The sequence below is a fragment of the Podarcis erhardii genome (genome assembly GCF_964252035.2).
Source record: "Podarcis erhardii genome assembly, chromosome: 15".
Lineage (NCBI taxonomy): Eukaryota > Metazoa > Chordata > Lepidosauria > Squamata > Lacertidae > Podarcis > Podarcis erhardii.
In genome coordinates, this window is record NC_138505.1 from 5,783,691 (window position 1) to 5,803,579 (window position 19,889).

At 44.6% G+C, this 19,889-nt stretch overlaps 1 protein-coding gene across 4 annotated transcripts; it reads right to left on the bottom strand.

Moving 5' to 3' along the window:
* Positions 1 to 81: 81 nt before the first annotated feature.
* Positions 82 to 19,471, bottom strand: LOC309329946 (natural killer cell receptor 2B4-like). 4 transcript variants are annotated; one of them, XR_014151233.1, is made up of 8 exons: positions 18,939 to 19,467; positions 16,331 to 16,675; positions 15,239 to 15,538; positions 11,933 to 12,064; positions 11,082 to 11,173; positions 4,811 to 4,908; positions 1,976 to 3,266; positions 82 to 1,938 (listed from the first exon to the last, which is right to left on the bottom strand). XR_014151233.1 is itself a non-coding variant. In XM_081841251.1 (8 exons), the coding sequence occupies exons 3-7, from the start codon at positions 16,452 to 16,454 to the stop codon at positions 4,816 to 4,818; spliced, it is 741 nt and encodes a 246-aa protein (XP_081697377.1). In that variant the 5' UTR covers positions 16,455 to 16,675; positions 17,691 to 17,728; positions 18,939 to 19,058; the 3' UTR covers positions 82 to 3,266; positions 4,811 to 4,815. The 4 variants fall into 4 exon arrangements, 3 of the variants coding, with proteins under 3 accessions (XP_081697377.1, XP_081697375.1, XP_081697376.1); XM_081841251.1 differs by adding an exon at positions 17,691 to 17,728 and having other exon boundaries at positions 82 to 3,266; positions 18,939 to 19,058; XM_081841249.1 differs by having other exon boundaries at positions 82 to 3,266.
* Positions 19,472 to 19,889: the final 418 nt, after the last annotated feature.

The window sequence follows — 19,889 nt, forward strand, 5'->3', positions numbered from 1 at the left end:
AATTTATTAGTGCAGATTAGCAGATTAGATGCGCTGCAGAAGGCATGCTGGGGAGACCACACATTACAAGGAACGCAGAAATAACTGTTGCTAGGTTTTAATAACAAAAACAAAAGCTCCTTTTACAATATATCAATAAGCATGACCCGTCCACCAGAGTACTGAGAGAGCTAGGTGCTGCTCTTTATATCCTATACCCAACAGCTTAATTAACATAACAGACCTGCTATACTGCTTCACAGCTGTAAAACTAGGTCTCGTTATTTGCTCTGGCCCTTAAAGGAATACACATCTTGTGGAACAATAATGAACCTTCGAATTTAAAGAGACCATTCAACACAGATAGCATACAATAATGTATTGTACCAGGGAAATTTTGTATATTAGTCAAAATGTTTTTACTAGGAGAAAGTTTCACAAGGAGGTTTATAAAAATTGAAAACTGCTGCAGACCTGTAGGGAGCCGGATTTTCATTTTAAAAGAATGGGGAACAGAGAGAAGCAAAGCCGACAGATTAAACTCAACCAGTTTTCCTGGGCCAAAAGTACAGCGTATTCCCCTCGTGTAATGCGCAGGATGAAAGTGGGTTTTGGGGCAGCAGCGAGCTTGACAGGTGGGCTCCCTGTGTCTGTTCTGCACCTGAGCAGCAGCCTCAATGTGCAATATGGCCTCTCTTGCAACCTTCTTCTGGCATCTGCAGTCAGCTTGGCAGTTCTTTAAGACATTGAGCACTTCTGGGGGCAAAGACATCACTTTGCCAGGACCCGGCTGCTTCAAAACCCACCTGAGGACCAGGACACGTCCCAGGCAGGAGCACCTCTGCCTGCATGGCTTAATTCCTGCTTTCTGGACCAAACTCAGGAATTGCATACCTTCAGTAGCTTAGGGCCTCATCAAACCTAAATCTGCCCCTGTTCCTTTGAAGGGGTTAATCCTTGCCACCCCCCCCCCTGCATCTACAGATACTTACAGAGGTGGACCAATGGCATTAAGGCAGCTTTGCAATAATAAATACAAACATCACAGTCACTTTGAAAAAGGGAACACAAACTATAGTACAAAATACGGTCATGTAACACCCAAGACAACAGCAAATCATAAACAAAAGTAAGAAATGGAACAATATGTTGCAGAAGTGGTCCCGTCCTCGTTTCCAACAAGTCCATTTCAGAGGCTCCCAGCTCCAACTTTTGTCTAGAATACTGTGCCACTGAACACACCCAGGCCCCTAAACCAGCCACTTTCCCTATATCTATCCATCATCTACCTATCTACCTACCTATCTATCTACAGTCGTACCTTGAAAGTCGAACGGAATCTGTTCCACAAATCCATTCGACTTCCAAAATGTTTGAAAACCAAATTGGGGCTTCTGATTGGCTGCATGAAGCCACGGAAGCCGCGTTGGACATTCAGGTTCCAAAGAACGTCCTCAAACCGGAACAATCACTTCCAGGGTTGCAGCGTTTGGGAGCCAAAACATCCAAGTTCCAGGGTGTTCGACAACCAAGGTACGACTGTGTCTGCCTGTCTATTCTGTGAACTTTGGTCCCCCCTAACCCAGCTGTGCCTCCATCTTTGGCGTGGTTACAACAGAAGCCACTCATTATGATGTCTGTGTATTAAAAATGGAGAAAACACAGTAGCATGGAAAAGCAAACCCATGGTCCACAGTTCTCCTGTCAGGAGTGCGTGCAGGAGCCAGGCCCTGTGACCAGTAGGGCTTCGCAGGACTGGGGCCTTCTTAAGTTTGTTCTGGAGAGGCAAGGCGTGGCCGAAAAGGTGAGGTTCTTTGCCACAGCAACACAGCAACACGTTTCCTGCCTTGCTGCGTTTGGCTTCTTGCTTCCTGATCCTCGGTCCTCGGCTTCTTGACTCCTTGCTTCTCAACCCTCGAACCCCTGACTTTGTGACTCCTTGCTTCTTGCTTCTTGACCCTTGACTTTGTGATTCCCTGCTTCCTGACCCTCGGACCCCTGGCTTCTGGACTCTCATTCCTGCTCCCACCCCGCCATCTTGCCCCCGGTCCCGACATCCTCAGCCGGGACTTCGATCGCCCGTAGACCGGACCGTGACACCTCCTGACAAGGCCTAAGTCGATAGCTGTTCGAAAGAAGAGATTTTTTCTTTTCTTTTGCAAAAACAGAGAATCAGAAGGTAAAGCAGCTCTTAGCAGGGCTCTTCTCAAAAGTTTCCTCCTCTTGCAATCAAAGAGGCTTCCATTTTTCTTCCTGATTCTCAGAGCTCTTCAGAAGTTATTATAAATTTGGTGGCTTTGAGGGTTTGGGGCTGATCTTATCGCTGCCAGGTGACTGAGGGCTTTTTCTGAGTAAAAGTTTCCCTGGAACTTTAGAGGCCCCCAAGCTGTCAGCACTTCCGGACCTCAGACACGCCTTGCGATGCCTTGATCTGCAAAACTACCACAAGAATGTGTGGGACTATTCATGAGGCTCTGTCACCATGGGCAAATCTGCTTGGTTTTTTGTTGTCGTCTCCCCCACTAAACGCCTCTGTGAATTGAACTTCTGTTGCAGAAACTGTTCCCCCCAGACTGACCCTCTCTGGCAGAGGAAGTAGGAACAATTCTTTTTCGTTCTTAGCGAAGTACATTTCTAATTATAAATCATATGCTGTGATAGAAGGGCTGATAATGTATTGGCAATAAAATAAAAAAGGGAAACAGAAAAGGGAAGTTACTTTTTTAAAAAAAGAAAACAAAAGCATTGACCTGTTCTCAAAAGGGGATATGAATTAGATAGATATAATTTATATCCACATCTTCCCTTGAAATCTCCAGTACTAACAAAATGAGTGTGCATAATGTCAAAATGGAACTCTAAGTGGTTTATAAGCTCCATATGGTGCCTGCATGTCTGCCTTTCTGACAATTCACTAATGGTTCCTTTTTTCCCTTTTTTTGCGGTGGGGACCAGAAATTGCTTTTGCACAGACATCCTCTTGGCCCAGCACACCTAGTGCGCTGTTTTAAAAATAAATAAGCAAGTAATTCTGAATTTCTGCAAATACGTATTTGATTCAAGACTGCAAACTGACCAAATTTAAAACAGAGTAAGATGCTTTGATTGGGGCTGGATTCTACAGGCGGTGGAAAAAGTAAGCAAGGAAGCTGTTTAACCAATTGCATTCATGTACTTGGCAGGAAGTGGAATGTATACAGCAGCGATTCCTGAGATTCCCAGCAGCCCAGGCTTCCGTGGTAATGGAAAGATGCCTTGAAAATTTGGAATTCCCCGTTTCATCAGACCTGCAGGGAAAAGGGAAACAGAAAGAAATGTACAATCTATGGGTTGTTGTTTTTTTTAATTGCAGGGGGCACCAGTTTCAAGAAACTGCCACTGCCTTTTCCAGTCCAAACTGGACTGACTTAGTGGAAATAACCCAAGCTTGTTTCCTAAGCCAGTCTGAACTTAAAAAGCACCCATCTCCCACCCAGCCAATATCTTTTCCCTCTAAAGCTCCTCTGCCCAGGGGCAGAGGAAGAGATGTGCGGTGGGGGTGGTATGCCCTGGGTGCTTCGCTGAGGGGGGGGGGGGTGACTTTTGGCACGCTATCTGCCCGTGACTCCCAAGCCTACCCCGAGCCGTTGGGGGAAGGGGGGAGCTGTGCCCCATTGCCAGCTGCATTCCTCCTTTCCCCCTTTGTTTTGACAGCTGGGGGAGGCTTGGGGGTCATGGGCACGCGGTGCACCGAATGTCCGCCATTGGTGGCTTGCTGCTCACCTGGCTGCAGGGTGCGTGCACCGCTCCGCGCACCTGAGCTGCTATGTTCTGCCGCCGCTTCTGCCTTCGCTTTTATGAGGTCTTCACTTGGTTCAACCCTTCCCAACCCCAGTGTAAGTCAAGACCCAGATAAAACACCTTAAGAGAGACCATCATCTCGGAAGCAGGCAGCTCGCTTTGCACCCCTCAGGTTTGTAGCACGACTTTACTGAGATAGAATGTCTGGGAAGTTTCCTGTGTCCTTTACATTGTATTTTGCACAACAGCTGGTTGTCACCATTTGCAGTTCTGCTGTGGTTGACCACACACACACACACACACACACACACACACGGTAATTTGTAATTTGTTTTGCAGAGTGTTTGTTCTTGGCTTTGTGCAAGAGCAACAGAACGTTTTGTGCTGGTGACCTGTTCGGTTCCCTTTTTAAAGCACACTTTTTTCTCCTGGCTTTGGTCAGAGAGACTGTCCTTTTTTTATATGACAAAGAGTGGTTCTCTCTCTTGAATTTGACAGTGACTCATTCATTCTTTCACAAATGTGGAGGAGCTAAAAGGAAGTGGGAGTGATATCTGATCAGTTAAGTGAAAGTGAGCTTAAAAGTCAAAACTGAAGATGCTTGGAGTATTTTCATCTTTGCTCATCAAGGTTGGAAAAATGTGTGTTTTGCTGAGAGATGTATGGTTTCGGGGTTGTTGTGTATTGTAGCCCATAAAATCAGAAGCTGCAGAAGCCCCGTCAGACGTTTGGGTTCCAAAAAATGTTTGCAAACCGGAACACTCACATCCAGGTTTGCGGCATTCAGGAGCCAAAACGTCCAAGAACCAAGGCGTTCAGGATCCAATGTACGACTGTTTAGGATTGCTTTCAGACGGCTCGGGGGCCGGATAACTCCATACCCTCCAACATTTCTCCAGTGAAAACAGAGATGTCCTAAGGGAAAGCGGGGCATTCCGGGATCAAATCAGAAACCAGGGCTGCTTCTCTAAATCATGGACGTCCCTGGAAAATAGGGACACTTAGAGGGTCTGTTAGCATGAATTCCCCCTGTTCCGAATTGCAGCCTCACCTTGCTCACGTGACCTGTTCAGAATGACGTGCAGGTGGTTGTAGCTCCGCATACACTGTTGATAATGACGTTGGGGTATCTTGGAGACGAGCCCGTTCCTGAAAGAGGGAAACAAAATGATATCCTTTACAGACCCTGCGCTAAAACCATCCAAACTCCTGCGCTTGGATGATGCACGGTGAATGGCCGAGATTGGCCGAGCTGCATATGTGATTCTCTTATATCATTTATGGTGGCCTTTGGGAGCCACTGGGGATGCAGGTGGCACTGTGGGTTAAACCACAGAGCCTAGGACTTGCCGATCGGAAGGTCGGCAGTTCGAATCCCCGCGACGGGGTGAGCTCCCGTTGCTGGTCCCTGCTCCCTGCTCCTGCCAACCTAGCAAGTAGATAAATAGGTACCGCTCCGGCGGGAAGGTAAATGGCGTTTCCGTGCACTGCTCTGGTTCGCCAGAAGTGGCTTAGTCATGCTGGCCACATGACCCGGAAGCTGTACACCGGCTCCCTCGGCCAATAAAGCGAGATGAGCGCCGCAAACCTAGAGTCAGTCACGACTGGACCTACTGGTCAGGGGTCCCTTTACCTTTACCTTGGTTGGGAGCCACTGAGAATGGAGGCATGGGGGCTACACAAGACTTTGGATCTTGCAAACGCTGCCCATCTTTCCCAAAATCTTGCAGGAGATTTTGAGGAGTGGACCTGGGACCTTCTTTCAGGCAACGTGCGGGCTCTGCCATTCAGGTATGTCCCCTGAAAACACGGCTGCAGTCGTCTCAGATGCTCTAAACCAAGAAAGGACAGGCAGAAAATTCTAGGCGAGATGAAGCGCAAAAAGAAAAGAGGTGTACAAAAGCAAGGATGAACAGATGATGGACAGGAAGAAAACTGGCTTGCTGATAGCAGCTTCCAGAAAGGGAGCAAGGGGTTTATATTCAGGAACCAAACAGGGGAAAGTGTTGAATCGGGGTTGGGCAACCTGTGGCCCTCTAGAAGTTGTTGAACAAGACCTCTCATCCTCTCTGACTGCTAGTCTCGGGTGACAGGAGCTTAAGTCCAGCAACACCTGGGGGACCAGAGGTTTAAGGAATAAAGGAGGGATGGGGAACTGGTGACCTTCCAGATGTTGTTGGACAGCTCCCAGTAGCATTTGGACACCCACAGATGTTCCCCATTCATGCTTCACTGCCTAGATCAGGGATGGGGTCCTAGTGTCCCGTCCCCCCAGGCAGTGCTGAGATCAAACTCCCAGGAGCCTCAGCTGCTGGCATGGCCAATGGTCAGGTGTCAAGCATCAGGGAACCCGACCCCCCTCCCTCACGGCAGGCTGCTGGGAGTTGGAGCCACAAGTGAGAGCTGAGTGCAGGATATTTGACATATCCCCCACCAGAAGTACCACCTCTCCCCTAATACCCTCAGGTTGCATATATGTGTAAATAAAATCATGCATCCCAAAGACTACACGGTCTCCATTCACCTTCATTTGCAAGGAAACTGAACCCCTGAAATTCCCCCCACCTGTTTGGAGGTTGGGATGCATGCAATATCTTCAAGACTCACCCTACCAGTAATCTAGAAGAAGAAGAAGAGTTTGGATTTGATATCCTGCTTTATCACTACCCGAAGGAGTCTCAAAGCGGCTAACATTCTCCTTTCCCTTCCTCCCCCACAACAAACACTCTGTGAGGTGAGTGGGGCTGAGAGACTTCAGAGAAGTGTGACTGGCCCAAGGTCACCCAGCAGCTGCATGTGGAGGAGCAGGGAAGCAAACCCGGTTCACCAGATTACGAGTCTACCGCTCTTAACCACTACACCACACTGGCTCTACCCACATGTTTTTTTATCTTAGTGTTTATAGTACATAAATTAAAAAATGGGTTGTATCCAATGTTGGTTCTACTCAAAGTAGACCCACTGAAATTAAAAGGTGTGATGCAACCGAGTGAGTGCTGCTCTGTGTATGCCTAACAATGGATTTATATCTAGCAGCTGCTAAGGGGTCATTTCCAAGATATCTTTAGGTGCTATTAAGGCACTGGGCAAATATCATTTTCCCTGCACAAACATGGTTGCCTAGAGGAAGTTGAATTGTTTCCCATCTGTCTATCGATTTGCATCATAAATAAGCAAAGTGTGTTCCATAAGGTGGAATTTACCGACTTAGAAATAACCAGCTGTTATCTCGTTACTTCCTCGTTACTTTATTTTCATAACAACGAATATATTTCCCCTGTTTCTTTTGCAGAAGCACCAAACAACCTCAATGCCCCCTAAATGGAAAGCCTTGCAGGATTTGCAACTTTCACTTTTGTATAAATAGATGTGCAGTTTAGCATTAGCTGAAAAAATAGCTTATAAATTATGTGTTGCCTAAGGCTTGGAGGAACCTGAAAAGTTCTAGGCTGCTTAGCAGGATTCTATATTATATACAACAAATACATACCCTGAAGAGCATTTATTAGGAGAAATGTGTCCTAAGATCGTGATTAATTTTCATGGGGACATAAAAAACAAAACAAAATCACAAGTGGATGCAGAAATGTGTTGAAATAACCTTGGGATTGGCAAAATCAGAAATCGAAAGAAACAGAATTTGATGGATCCATGATCCATTGCTAATTCTAGTGCAAAGTTTGCAAGATACATTCCAACTGTGGCTTTATTAGGGGTCAAAGTTAAGGTTAGATATATGTTCCTGCTTAATTTTTTGATGCTTGCCTTTAAACTCACTTAAAAGCATAGGGAAGAAGATATTAACAGTAGGGCCCAAGTCTGACTCGGTCTATATTTTAAGAAAGCGAGTTCTCCTTCATGGAGACCATGTGTTGTGGTGGGGGCCGACAGGACACTCCAAAGTTGTGGGGCGGGCTAATTGATCTTTGGCCACTGTTGTGATTGGGCTTCCCTTGTAGTTGGGAAGAAGTTAACATTGCCATTTGATGACTGACAGCCAGAAATGTTAAAACTCCCTGCACGAGGTGTAGAGCTTCCTCTTTTCGCCCCGTGGATCGGATTGCCTGTCCCCCCCTCCCTATATTTAGGGGTTGTTCGCTTTGACCTTGCTATGCCTGTCATGGGGTTATTTGCTCTTGGGGCAGGGGCCCGGTAGGAATTTTGTCTATCTGGCTGATTGGCTGGGGCCATTTGGTTTTTGCCTGCTGCGTAGCAAATCATCACAACTTGCAGTTAGGCATTGGTTTATGGTTTGGTTGGTTGAGGGGCATAGACTGGCTGTGCCTGCCCCTCTAATGCTGCTGCTGCAAGGGTATTCCGTTAAAGGAATTGGGAGCTAACTATTGCTTGTCCACTCTGTCAAGGGGGCTCGGGCCATAGCAATAAGCTCCTGGTTGCATTTGGGGTGAGGGCAGGTTCCCTGCTCCGCGTAACCCCCAAGTGTATTCCCCCATTCTGACTTTCGCATCGTGCGGAATGTCAGTCTGTCCCCCATGGTGGGGGCAGATAGTCGCAACCAATGCCTACGCAACCACTCACAAATTTGTATTTTAATAAAGTTGTGGCCAAAATTATGCCAAAAATCTTAAACAAAAATTCTGTGTGATGTGTGAGTTATTTGGGGTGGCCTGGGGACCTCAACAGGCAAAGGTTAACCTAAGCTGATAGGACACTCTCAGCATCTGTGAATGAGGGTGTACAGGTGCTTGGGTTAACATGTTTGTTCAAGAAGTGTTTGTTCAGTCTTCTATTCCAAGAGACTGGATTTCCTGTGGGTTTCCTCTGAGCTCTGAACAATGTTTGTGGAGGTGGGTAAATGCTGTGGTTATTTGTTTTATGCAATACAGTAAATTTGTGGAAACTTCCTTTGACTAGCATTGTTTTCGAGGCAGCCCTCACTTCCAAAACAGAAACAAACATGCAAATTACAAACGAAGGAAGAGGGAAAATACAACAACTATAAGCAGAAACATTTATTCTAAGCAACTGTAGAACAAGAACAGACTGAAAGAGCCAGCTGATTCCTGTCCTGTGATTCAACAAAATGGGAAAACAAAACCGTATTTTCATTTGGCAACCTGCGTTCATGTCGACAGACTGCAGGTGCAGAGAACCAGAGAACAAGTAGGGTTTCAGGACTGAGACAGCTTCATCCTCAGCTACCACCTGCAACGCCTGGGACACGGGTGGTGTTGTGGGTTAAACCACAGAGCCTAGGACTTGCCAGTCAGAAGGTCAGCAGTTCAAATCCCCGCGACGGGGTGAGCTCCCGTTGCTCGGTCCCTGCTCCTGCCAACCTAGCAGTTGGAAAGCACGGCCAATGGCATGGCCAATGGTCAGGTGTCAGGCTTCAGGGAACCCGACCCCCCTCCCTCATGGCAGGCTGCTGGGAGTTGGAGCCACAGGTGAGAGCTGAGTGCAGGATAAAGTATGATGTATCCCCCACCAGGGACGTGGGTGGCGCTGTGGGTTAAACCACAGAGGCTAGGACTTGCCGATCAGAAGGTTGGCGGTTCAAATCCATGCGATGGGGTGAGCTCCCGTTGCTCGGTCCCTGCTCCTGCCAACCTAGCAGTTCGAAAGCACGTCCAAGTGCAAGTAATCAATCAATCAAACAAACAAACCTTTATTGCATTAGCATACAGCCATAGCAGGATAAAACAAAAAATGCTAGAAACAAGTGCAAGTAGATAAATAGGTACCGCTCCGGCGGGAAGGTAAACGGTGTTTCCGTGTGCTGCTCTGGTTTGCCAGAAGTGGCGTAGTCCTGCTGGCCATATGACCCGGAAGCTGTACGCCAGCTCCCTCGGCCAAGAAAGTGAGATGAGCGCTGCAACCCCAGAATTGGTCACGACTGGACTTAATGGTCAGGGGTCCCTTTACCTTTACCACTTGCAACCTCAGAACAGGGTTATTAAAACAAGCATCTCTCCTGATGACAAAGAAGGTTGAAATGGGGTGGGGAGGCAGGGGTGTAAGGCAAAGGGATCTGTTTCAGATCTCTGGACCTCTTGAAAGAGGAGCAGCTGCCAGAGCACCCACACAGCAGAAATGACATTTGCCACCTCTTCCTGCTTTGCATTTGCTGCTGCTATCTTTGCAAGCCACCCTAGAGTGGTTGGGGAAACTCAGCCAGATGGGCGAGGTATAAATAATAAGACAGCTGATGAACTGCTTGTGGGGGAGGACTCAGCTGGGGCAGGTGGAAGTGCAGAGTGCAGAATGGCTTGCTGAACACGAGCATATTTGGTAAGGATATTTAAACGTACATAATTTTGCCACTTCAATTGTGACTTCACTAGCCTGGCGAAATGAGGGAGAACTGTAAAAGTTACCAGGGACTAGGACTTTCCCAGGTGTCAAAAAAGATTATTTATGTATGCCACCACTGCGGCCCATGTTTCGTTAGCCCCCAGATGGAAAATGAGCGAGGTCCCAACTAAAGAAGAGTGGCAACATAAACTGATGGAACATGCACAGCTTGCGGAACAAGAAGAACAGAATAGTATAACAGAACAAGAAGAACACACGTTTGAAGAAGATTGGAAAATGTTTATTGAATATATGGGGGGGGGGGAATGTGTGCACTTGAGAATGTTGGCAGCATTAAGATAAATCCAACAGTGTAAACAAGATTTGATGGATGTAATAATGAAATACTGAGTGGTTTAGCTTATGTGAAATATGCAGGGATTTACGATATGCAAAATGAACCATGGAAAAAGAAGAGGGGAAGTCATTGACATTTTAAGGTTGTTTGAATGAATATTCTAAAGTGTGAAACAGAAAATTTAAATTAAAAATAGATAGGTATATATCTATATATCTCAATATTGATATATAGATATAGATATATAGCTATGTATATGTATAGTTACCAGGGACTCAGCTACATTGATTAAAAAAAGGTTTTTAAATCCATTATAACACTGACACCAGATGACGCTGTAGAGTTCCATCTTTAGGCAACGTGATTTCCCCCTATGAGGTTTGCAACACATTTTCCTGAATTTTTTTTTTTTATGTGTCTAGATCCAGCCCAGATCTGCCCCTAACATTAATTAAAATTGGTGCTTTATATAAGGCATGAATGCCCTATAATATGAACAGTACAGTAATACATGCTCAAGCGTTTTAATGCAGAGCAGACACATAGATGTTGAGTGTAAATATTTCCCTTCCAATAGTGAAGATGGTAAGGACTTAAAGGGCGTCTTACGAACTAGGCCATATCACCACCACCACTGGGATTGCCACAATCATCTCCATCACCACCGCAATTTCCATCACCCCCACCGTTCTGTTCTGCAAGAAGTTCTCACCTGGTCATCATCGCCTTCTGGGGGGCTTCTCTTTGCAACCTCTGAGTATTGAAGCTCAGGAAGTGGCTCCTCCCTTGGCATCATGGAGGTAGCTGCAGAGGGGAACATAAGACATTTACTCTATTGGGTCACCCACACCTGCCTAGCAGGTTCAGGTAAGTAGCCGTGTTGGTTTGACACAGTCGAAATAAATCAATTTTTTTTTTTAATCCAGTAGCACCTTGGGTATAAGCTTTCGTGTGCATGCACACTTCTTCAGATACACTGAAACAGAAGCCACCAGACCCTGATATATAGTGGGAGGGTGGGGTGGGGTTTTTCTCAGGAGGGTAGTAGGAGATGGGCGATTGACCCAATGGGTATGGTAAACCTGTTGACGACTGTTAACAACTGCAATTAGTCCTATAAGAAAAAGCAAGGGATACTATGCAGATGTCCAAAAATAGCCTTAGCATATGTGATGTAACGTCTCATTACATATGCCAAATATGCTAAACATGTCTCATTACATATGCTAATTACACACAGTGCGTTTCCGTGCACTGCTCTGGTTCGCCAGAAGTGGCTTAGTCCTGCTGGCCACATGACCTGGAAGCTGTACGCCGGCTTCCTCGGCCAATAAAGCGAGATGAGCGCCGCTACCCCAGAGTCGGCCACGACTGGACCTAATGGTCAGGGGTCCCTTTACCTTTACTTAAGGGTACAGAACTATGTATAGGAACCCTAAACCCCCACTGAAAGGGACTCAAGTTTCGCAGAGATAAGCTGTGGGGGGCAGGATGGTCATCCCCACAGATTCTTTGGTCGGTTCCCTCAAGACTTTCCTTCTGCTCTTACGAAAAGCTTCCTACCTCTGTTGGGTAGCATCTTCCTTCTTTTCTTCCAGGTCTTTAGCCCAAATCCAGCCAAGAGGAGCAAAATTATGAAGAAAATTATGAGAAAAGTCCAGCTCCAGCTCCAATGGAGTCCGGGTTGATTGCCACCTGTAAAGATTGGATAAATAATAGTTTTTTCGTGCAAGGTATTGGAAGACCTCTAAAATGTTGGGCAATACGAGCTCTGAAGGGAGAACCCACAGCTCATTGGTGGGTTGCATGCAGTGGCGTAGCGTGGGTTGTCAGCACCCGGGGCAAGGCAAGTAATTTGCGCCCCCTAACCCGTGGATTTGCGCCCCCTAACCCGTGGATTTGCCCTAACCCCAGATGTTGCGCCCGGTGCGGCCGGCCCCCCCTGCACCCCCCACGCTACGCCACTGGTTGCATGCACCATAGCTGTCAACATTTTCCTTTTTTAAAGGGAAATTCCCTTATTCTGAATAGGATTCCTCGCAAGAAAAGGGAAAAGTTGACAGCTATGGCATGGACAAGGGTCTCGGCTAGAGCTGTGCGCAAACAGCTTCTTGAAAGCCTCCACTTATCTGATGGGATCAGAGCTACCTCAGCAATATAGAAACTTATTTATGTATACAGCTACAGCCACAGGAATATATTTGCCCCCAAACGAAAAGAAGATGTAGTTCCAATTAGAAAAGAATGGTTTCAGAAAATAATGGGATATGCAGAAATGGCAAAACTTACTAGAAGAATTAGAAATCAAGACAACCTTTTTTTTTTTATTAAGGAACGGAAGTGGTTTATTGAATATTTACAAACAAATTGCAAACAGATCATTAAGACGTTAGCAGGATTACTGTGAAAACTTGCGGTTTTTAAAACAGATATAGAAGAATAAAAAGAATATTGCGGGGTAAAAAAGTTTCACCCAGTGGTTATCTGCAGTGATCCATCTCCTATTCCTGATCACTTCACCTGGTTCCTATTTCTTTCCTTGCTGTTTTCTCATTATTATATGTACTTAGAGGTAAATTATTATTATTCTTACTATTATTATGTGGTTTATAAGCTATGCTGAGAGTGATCGAATGGCTGTGAATTCCTTTCATTTTTAGAGAACTCCATTCATTGCCAAAGCTGCTGTTTTCCATGGAAAGAAAACCCACATTTCATAATCCCCAGATGTTTTCTCATGCCAGATGTTGGCTTGACGGCTGCCAATGAATGACCTTCTTGCTGCTCTGAGAAAGCAAGCTCAAATAATGGTTAGTCCCAACAACGTGTGTTTTAGACTTGGAGACAAAAACACAGCTGGGTCTGTGTCAGGGAACTGCCATCAGTGCCGGAGGGAGAGAGCAAAATCCAGAGGGATTCCAGAGAGCGTCCCGGGATTGGGAGAGGCAGCCCATCTTCTGGGGAAGAAAATCAGCGTAGCACCAGTGGAGAAGGGGGGCAGATGGGGGAAGCGGTGAGGTGGTCCCATGACTCCTTGCCGGGGACCAGCGGGGAGAGTAGGGGTCCTCCGCTGCCTACGCCCTCCTTGCACAGAAGGCTTTTGCGCAGAGAGAGTAGAAGGAGACTAGGCGTCAAAGAGCTTCTTTGCTGGAAGAAGTTTAAGAAATGCCCACTGACGGATTCTGCCAGCGATTGAGACAGCCACGGGCGAGTGGCTGTCCGGACAGAAAAGCTTCACTCAGGCAATACAGCCGGGTGTTTGCACCGGCTTACGCACGAGCAACCCCTAGAACCATCACAGTCTGTGAAGTGGAAAAGAGGTGGAATATTTTGGACTTTGTGAGAAAATCTGTCCCATAGCAGGCTACACTGTTTGGGGTTTAATATATACATATCTAGGGAGACTTTCAGATAACCACTGTTATAAATGTGCTTTAAAATATAATGCCGTTATCTGGATGATAAGAGCCACATAAATGACTTCACATAGAAAGAGGCCTGTGTTTACGATGTCTGTTATAGCTTTTGAAGCTTGTGAAAGCTGCAATTTTCAGATGATAAAAGGCAGCTGGAGAGGGAAGTCTTTCCCCATAAGTTTCTCTGTTAAAAAATGTCCAAGGCTTAAACGGAGAGATACTGGACCATCTGTCCATATTTTTGGGTGGGGAAATGTTGTAAGGTAAAAAGAAAGAAAGAAAGAAAGAAAGAAAGAAAGAAAGAAAGAAAGAAAGAAAGGAAAGGCTGGATAGTGCTGGAGTTCTTTGTTAAAGTTGCCAGATAATTTTAAATCACCAGAGCATGCACTTTTTAACATACGATTTTAGTAAGAACGATTATTTTCAAATTACAGTCGTACCTTGGAAGTCGAACAGAATCTGTTCTGGAAGTCTGTTCGACTTCCAAAACTATTGGAAACCAAAGTGCGACTTCTGATTGGCTGCAGGAGCTTCCTGCAGCCAATTGGAAGCCGCGGAAGTACCATCAGATGTTCAGGTTCCAAAAATCATTTGAAAACAGAAACACTCACTTCCGGGTTTCGATCGTTTGGGAGCCGATTGGTTCAGGAGCCAAGGCGTTTGAGATTCAAGGTGCTACTGTACTGATTTCAGTTCTATCTCAAAAGTTTATGTAACGTGCTTTTGAGGGCTGCTTTTAAAAGTATGTTTTAATGAATATTCTAGATTCCTTTGTAAACTACTAGTATAAAGAGAGAGAGAGAGAAGAAACGGATAAGACAACGCCCTGAATTTCACCCGTTTGCTTTTGGCAGGAATCGTGCAATCGTCCCCAGCCATCCTCGGCTAGTTATGAGGACTGATTCCTAAGTTTGCACTGGCTCATGAATCTGTCTAGATTTCCATTTGAAAAAATTAAAATCTTTCCATTTCATTGACCCCATGATAAGGCTCATTTTGAAATTAACATGGAAGCGAAGTGTTGGGTGTTCAGCATCCCAATCAACTACCCAGCTAATGCATAATGAGGAAGGGGAGGAGGACAAATAACTGTTCAGCTTTCACTGTGCTTTATGCGCTTTTAAAGATTAAATTAATGAATTTTTAATTACTGTATTTTTTGCTCTATAAGACTCACTTTTCCCTCCTAAAAAGTAAGGGGAAATGTGTGTGCGTCTTATGGAGCGAATGCAGGCTGCGCAGCTATCCCAGAAGCCAGAACAGCAAGAGGGATTGCTGCTTTCACTGCGCAGTGATCCCTCTTGCTGTTCTGGCTTCTGGGATTCAGAATATTTTTTTTCTTGTTTTCCTACTCCAAAAACTAGGTGTGTCTTGTGGTCTGCTGCGTCTTATAGAGCGAAAAATATGGTAAGTGGTTTCTGCAGTTTTCTAAATAAAATAGAGAGTTGCTCACCTTCAGTTTGGCAGATGTGCAGCAAGTTGGAGGAGATGCTTTTCTGATCTGCTGGATTGGTGACTAGGCAGGTGATGTTGGGCTCTGAAGAGTTGAGCTTCCAGAACAAGTGGAGATTTTTGCCATTGCCAGAGAGGTGATATGACTTTGAACCATCTTCTAAGTCCCTGAAGGCATCCCCTCTTTCCCAGGAGATGTTGAATTCCCCCTTTCCAGGCACCTGACACTGCAGGGTCACATTGCAGCCATCTGGGCTCTTGGAGACAACTTGGGAGAGGATTTTTGGTTCTGGGACTGGTTCTGTGGAAAAACATATGAAAAGCTCATATGTTTCCCAGCATAATTCAAAGTGTTGGTGCTGAACTTTAAAGCCCTAAATGGCCTCAGCACAATATACCTGAAGGAACATCTCCACCCCCATTATTTAGCCCAGACACTGAGGTCCAGCTCGAATGAGGGCCTTCTGGTGTTTCCCTCCCTGTGAGAAGTGAGGTTACAGGGAACCAGGCAGAGGGCCTTCTCGGTAGTGGTGCCCGCCCTGTGGAACAGCCTCCTTCCTTGACAGATGTCACAGAAATAAACAACTATCTGACTTTTAGAAGACATCTGAAGGCAGCCCTGTTTAGGGAAGATTTAATGTTTGATCTTGCATTGTGGTTTTAATATTCTGTTGGGAGCTGCTCAGAGTGGCTGGGGAAACCCAGCCAGATGGGCAGGGTATAAATAATAAATTTATTATTAGATAGATAGATAGATAGATAGATTCTTTATTGTCATTACACAAGTGCAACATTGCACAAGTGCAACAAAATTGGATGCCATCCCTTAAAAACAACAAAAGCAAAACAACAACAACAACCAAACAAACCACATTCCAGCCACACCCACACCCACACCCATCAAACTCCCAGGTCACACTATCGAGTTACAGCATTTAAGAAGGCCACAGCTCTTGGGTAGAAACTATTTTTCAAATTTATTATTATTATTATTATTATTATTATTATTATTATTATTATTATTATCTGTGCCCACCAAAGGCTGGCTCCTTTTCCACAATAAATAGACACTGATGAATAAATAAGTACTTACCATACACAGAGAGGTGGAAGGTGTAATCTTCATACTGTGTCGAAATAAACCTCACTTTAATGGAATATATGCCACTGTCATCCATTTCCAAGTCTTTGATCCTCAGGGTGGTCTCATTAGCCATCTCCAATCTTGGCCCAAACCTGTCCTCTGTATTGAGCCTCTCCAGTTTTCCATCCCTGAATTCAGCCAGTTGAAATTTGAAACCATTTCCTCCCTGGAAATCCCACTCAATTGTTTTCAGTGTTTCCGTGGGGGGAATACCTACAGGGAGCAACACACAGCTTCCCAGGATCCCATTCAACTTCTCCTTGTGGGGATTCTGTACTTTGATATTTGCAGTACCTTAAAAAGTTCAGGAAGATGGAAAAGAAGGAAGGAAAAGGGAGAAACAAAGTCAAAGAAAGGGACAATGGCTGGAAGAGTCTCTCAGAATCACAGATTTAAGGCTTTACCAAATATGTAGATTTATTCGTTATTTTTACCTAACAAAATGTATAAACCACTTGATTTTAAATAGAAAAACCCTTTTAAAAATAACAAAGTTAAAAACAGGTATTTTTAAAAGTCAAGATATAATTAAAACAAATGCAAGCTGGGGCTTCCGGTTCCACTCTGCCTTAATGGAGGAAGACCCCACAGCAGCGGGAGATTGTTGGCTATATATAATTTGGTATTTGAATAATTGGTATTAATAATTGTATTATAAATTTGTATTGCATTTTTTTGAGGCTATTACTGGATTGTAATTGAAAACTAATAAAAAATATTAGCAAAAAACCCAACAGAGACAAGCTAACAACAGTTTGAAAAAGATTGCGGGAGTGTAGTATTTCATGAAATTGAGAATATAACCAATCAAGATATAGAAATGGATTGTCATTTAGCTTTGTTAAGCAGTTTCTCAAACAGCAATAAGGTTGAGAAGTAAAGTGTTGATCGGTCATCTTTTAAGGGAAGGCAAAGTGAAGAACTATCTGTTTTTGGAGGACTTAGAAGGAGCTACACCAGAATATAGGTATATTAAAAGGTTGAGGAGACAGCTTCAGTTGAAAGGTTGATCAATAAACTGAAATTAGTTGAGAGGGCTAAACAGAGGGTACATTTTGGATCAGAATAGTTTGATTCTGCAATTTATATGAAAATGAGAGTGAGTGATGTAATGACACCATCTCAGTCTGCGACTTTAATTGATTAAACTCATTATAGTTTAATTAATTACTTGATTGCAATATATTGGCCACCCTTCGCTCTAAGGTCCCAGGGTGACTGACAAGGATTAAAACACATTAACATTAAAACATATTTTTGCACAATATCTTTTGTGATTTCTGCTTGCCTATTAATTTCAGCAACTGACCTTTACTCAAGCTTTTAAGTTATGCTCTTTGTACGTTTCTGTGGATAAAAAAAGATAAAAAAAATAAAAAGGTTTCTGAATTCTGGGAGCCCCGCCCTCGATTAAAACACATGCCAAATTCTGTATGTCTGGGTAAGGTTGCCTGGATGGAGAGGTTTTAAGCATTGAGGACACCTGTCTGATGCCAAGTAGCAGGGAGTTCCAAAGTCTAGGTTCTGCCACATTAAAATTTTGATTTCTTGCAGGTGTGAAATGAATATTATGTGCCACTGGTAAGCAGTACCAATTCAAGAGCCTGTATGGGGCAAGGTGATCCTTCACATAAACTGGTCTCAAGCTATTGAGGGCTTTATGTACCAGTAGCAATGCCTTAAATTTAGCAATGCCTTAAATTTAAATTTAACCCCATAACAGAGCACAAGCCAATGCAGATCTCTGAGGAGAGGTCAAAACAAAACAAATTCCTTCCAGTAGCACCTTAAAGACCAACTAAGTCAGTTCTTGGTATGAGCTTTCGTGTGCATGCACACGAAAGCTCATACCAAGAACTGACTTAGTTGGTCTTTAAGGTGCTACTGGAAGGAATTTGTTTTGTTTTGACTATGGCAGACCAACACGGCTACCTATCTGTATCTGAGGAGAGGTGTTAAATGTGGACAGGGTCTCACTCATACCAGAATTATACACTAACTGCAGCTTTTAATTCAAGCCCAAAAGGAGACCCACTCAGAGCGCATTGGATATCATTATTCAATTCTGTAAGGTGCTTTGTCAGACTGCAGAAGCATCATTGCAAGCTGCCTTTTTGAACACAAAGCAGCCAGATATTCCAGGACTGAGTCTTCGAAGGATCGCTTGCGGGAACAGCTTTCCCCAGCTAAAACTGAAATGAAATTTCCTGCACATAAGAATCCCTCCACCTCCATTTTGAGAGGAAGAAAACCGAGGCATCTCGCTCTGTTTCAACCCTAAAATGCTCTTGCTTGAGAAGGAAGCAGTACTGTTTCATACGATTTTATAGTCGGCGGCCTCTGCATCCATCCATTACAGCACAGCGAGCCTCCTGGCTGCATCCCCTCTGTTGTTTGCGCTCTGAGCGTAATGTAGCTTATTTTAATGTTACCAAATACTGTAACAGAGCCATGAAGGGATTGTGAGGCCGCTTCAGCAGACAGGGAGCCCTTCTACACAAACGTCTTCTCCTGCAAAAACACGCGCATATCACCTTAGCAAGCTTGGAGGACTTACCAGAGGGAGAAGAAAGCAAAGACAGAGTCAGAAGAAAGAGCTCCAGGCTTCGTTTGCAGCCATTCGCAGCCCCCTTTTGCCTGCTGCGTGGAGGACTCCTCTTCAAGACACCCAGACATGGGTCGTTCATCGTAAATCCATTCAGAGGATGGGTCTGAAAGCGGTGTGAAGTGATGAGAGGTTGAGCATTTTTAGGAGGAGAAAAATTGAGAAGAAAAGAGGAAGGTGGGGGCGCTTATGGAGAGGAGAGGTGTGGTTACGAGCTGGCAGCCAGCCCCTTTTGTTCGACCTCCAGCTGGTTTTTAGCTCCTTCTTAGCAGAGTCTGCCAATGCACAGAATAATAGAATTGTAAGCACTGGGAGAGACCCCAACAGTCCAGCTCTAGTACCCAAATGAGAGTTATCTCCCTTCAAATCTCTTGGAGTTCCTGCCCTCTGTCTTCATCAGAGATGGAGAAAAATGCATTCCCCTTAGACCCCATGAGCCTCTCTTCATGTCACACCCGTTCCCAGACCTGCTTTGTGTGCAGTGAAACTCCCTCGTTTGCAAAGGCCAAATTCACAAAACAGAAAAATAGAAAGTTTTTTTAAAAAACACAACAAACCTTCTCATAACTTATCTTTCATTTGCTTGTTTCCTTGACCACCTCACACCTCTGACGAGAACCTGCTCTTATGTGCAAACAACCATTTTCCCACACACCTCCCTTTTTTGTATTCTAGTTCAGTTAGCTATTTCAGCAAATCCTTTCCATCTTTCCCAATTTTTATCCTATAATTTATCTTAATATAATATAACTTTACCTTTCCTCCTTTCATCCATTAACAATCTATTTTTACTTATTTTTTTAAAAAATATATTTTATTTGGGTTTTAAACATAAATGCAAAAATAAAAACAGCATAACATATATCATAACATCTTTTCTTGACATCTATGGACTCCCTCCCG

Bases quoted from the DNA above. Each gene is read 5' to 3' on its own strand.
- LOC309329946 (XM_081841249.1), bottom strand. From the start codon at position 19,068: ATGAACGACCCATGTCTGGGTGTCTTGAAGAGGAGTCCTCCACGCAGC. The intron at 16,676-18,938 runs GTAAGTCCTCCA...GAACTTTTTAAG, and splicing joins TTTGCTTTCTTCTCCCTCTG to GTACTGCAAATATCAAAGTA. The intron at 12,065-15,238 runs GTGAGCAACTCT...CAATCTTTACAG, and splicing joins GCACATCTGCCAAACTGAAG to GTGGCAATCAACCCGGACTC.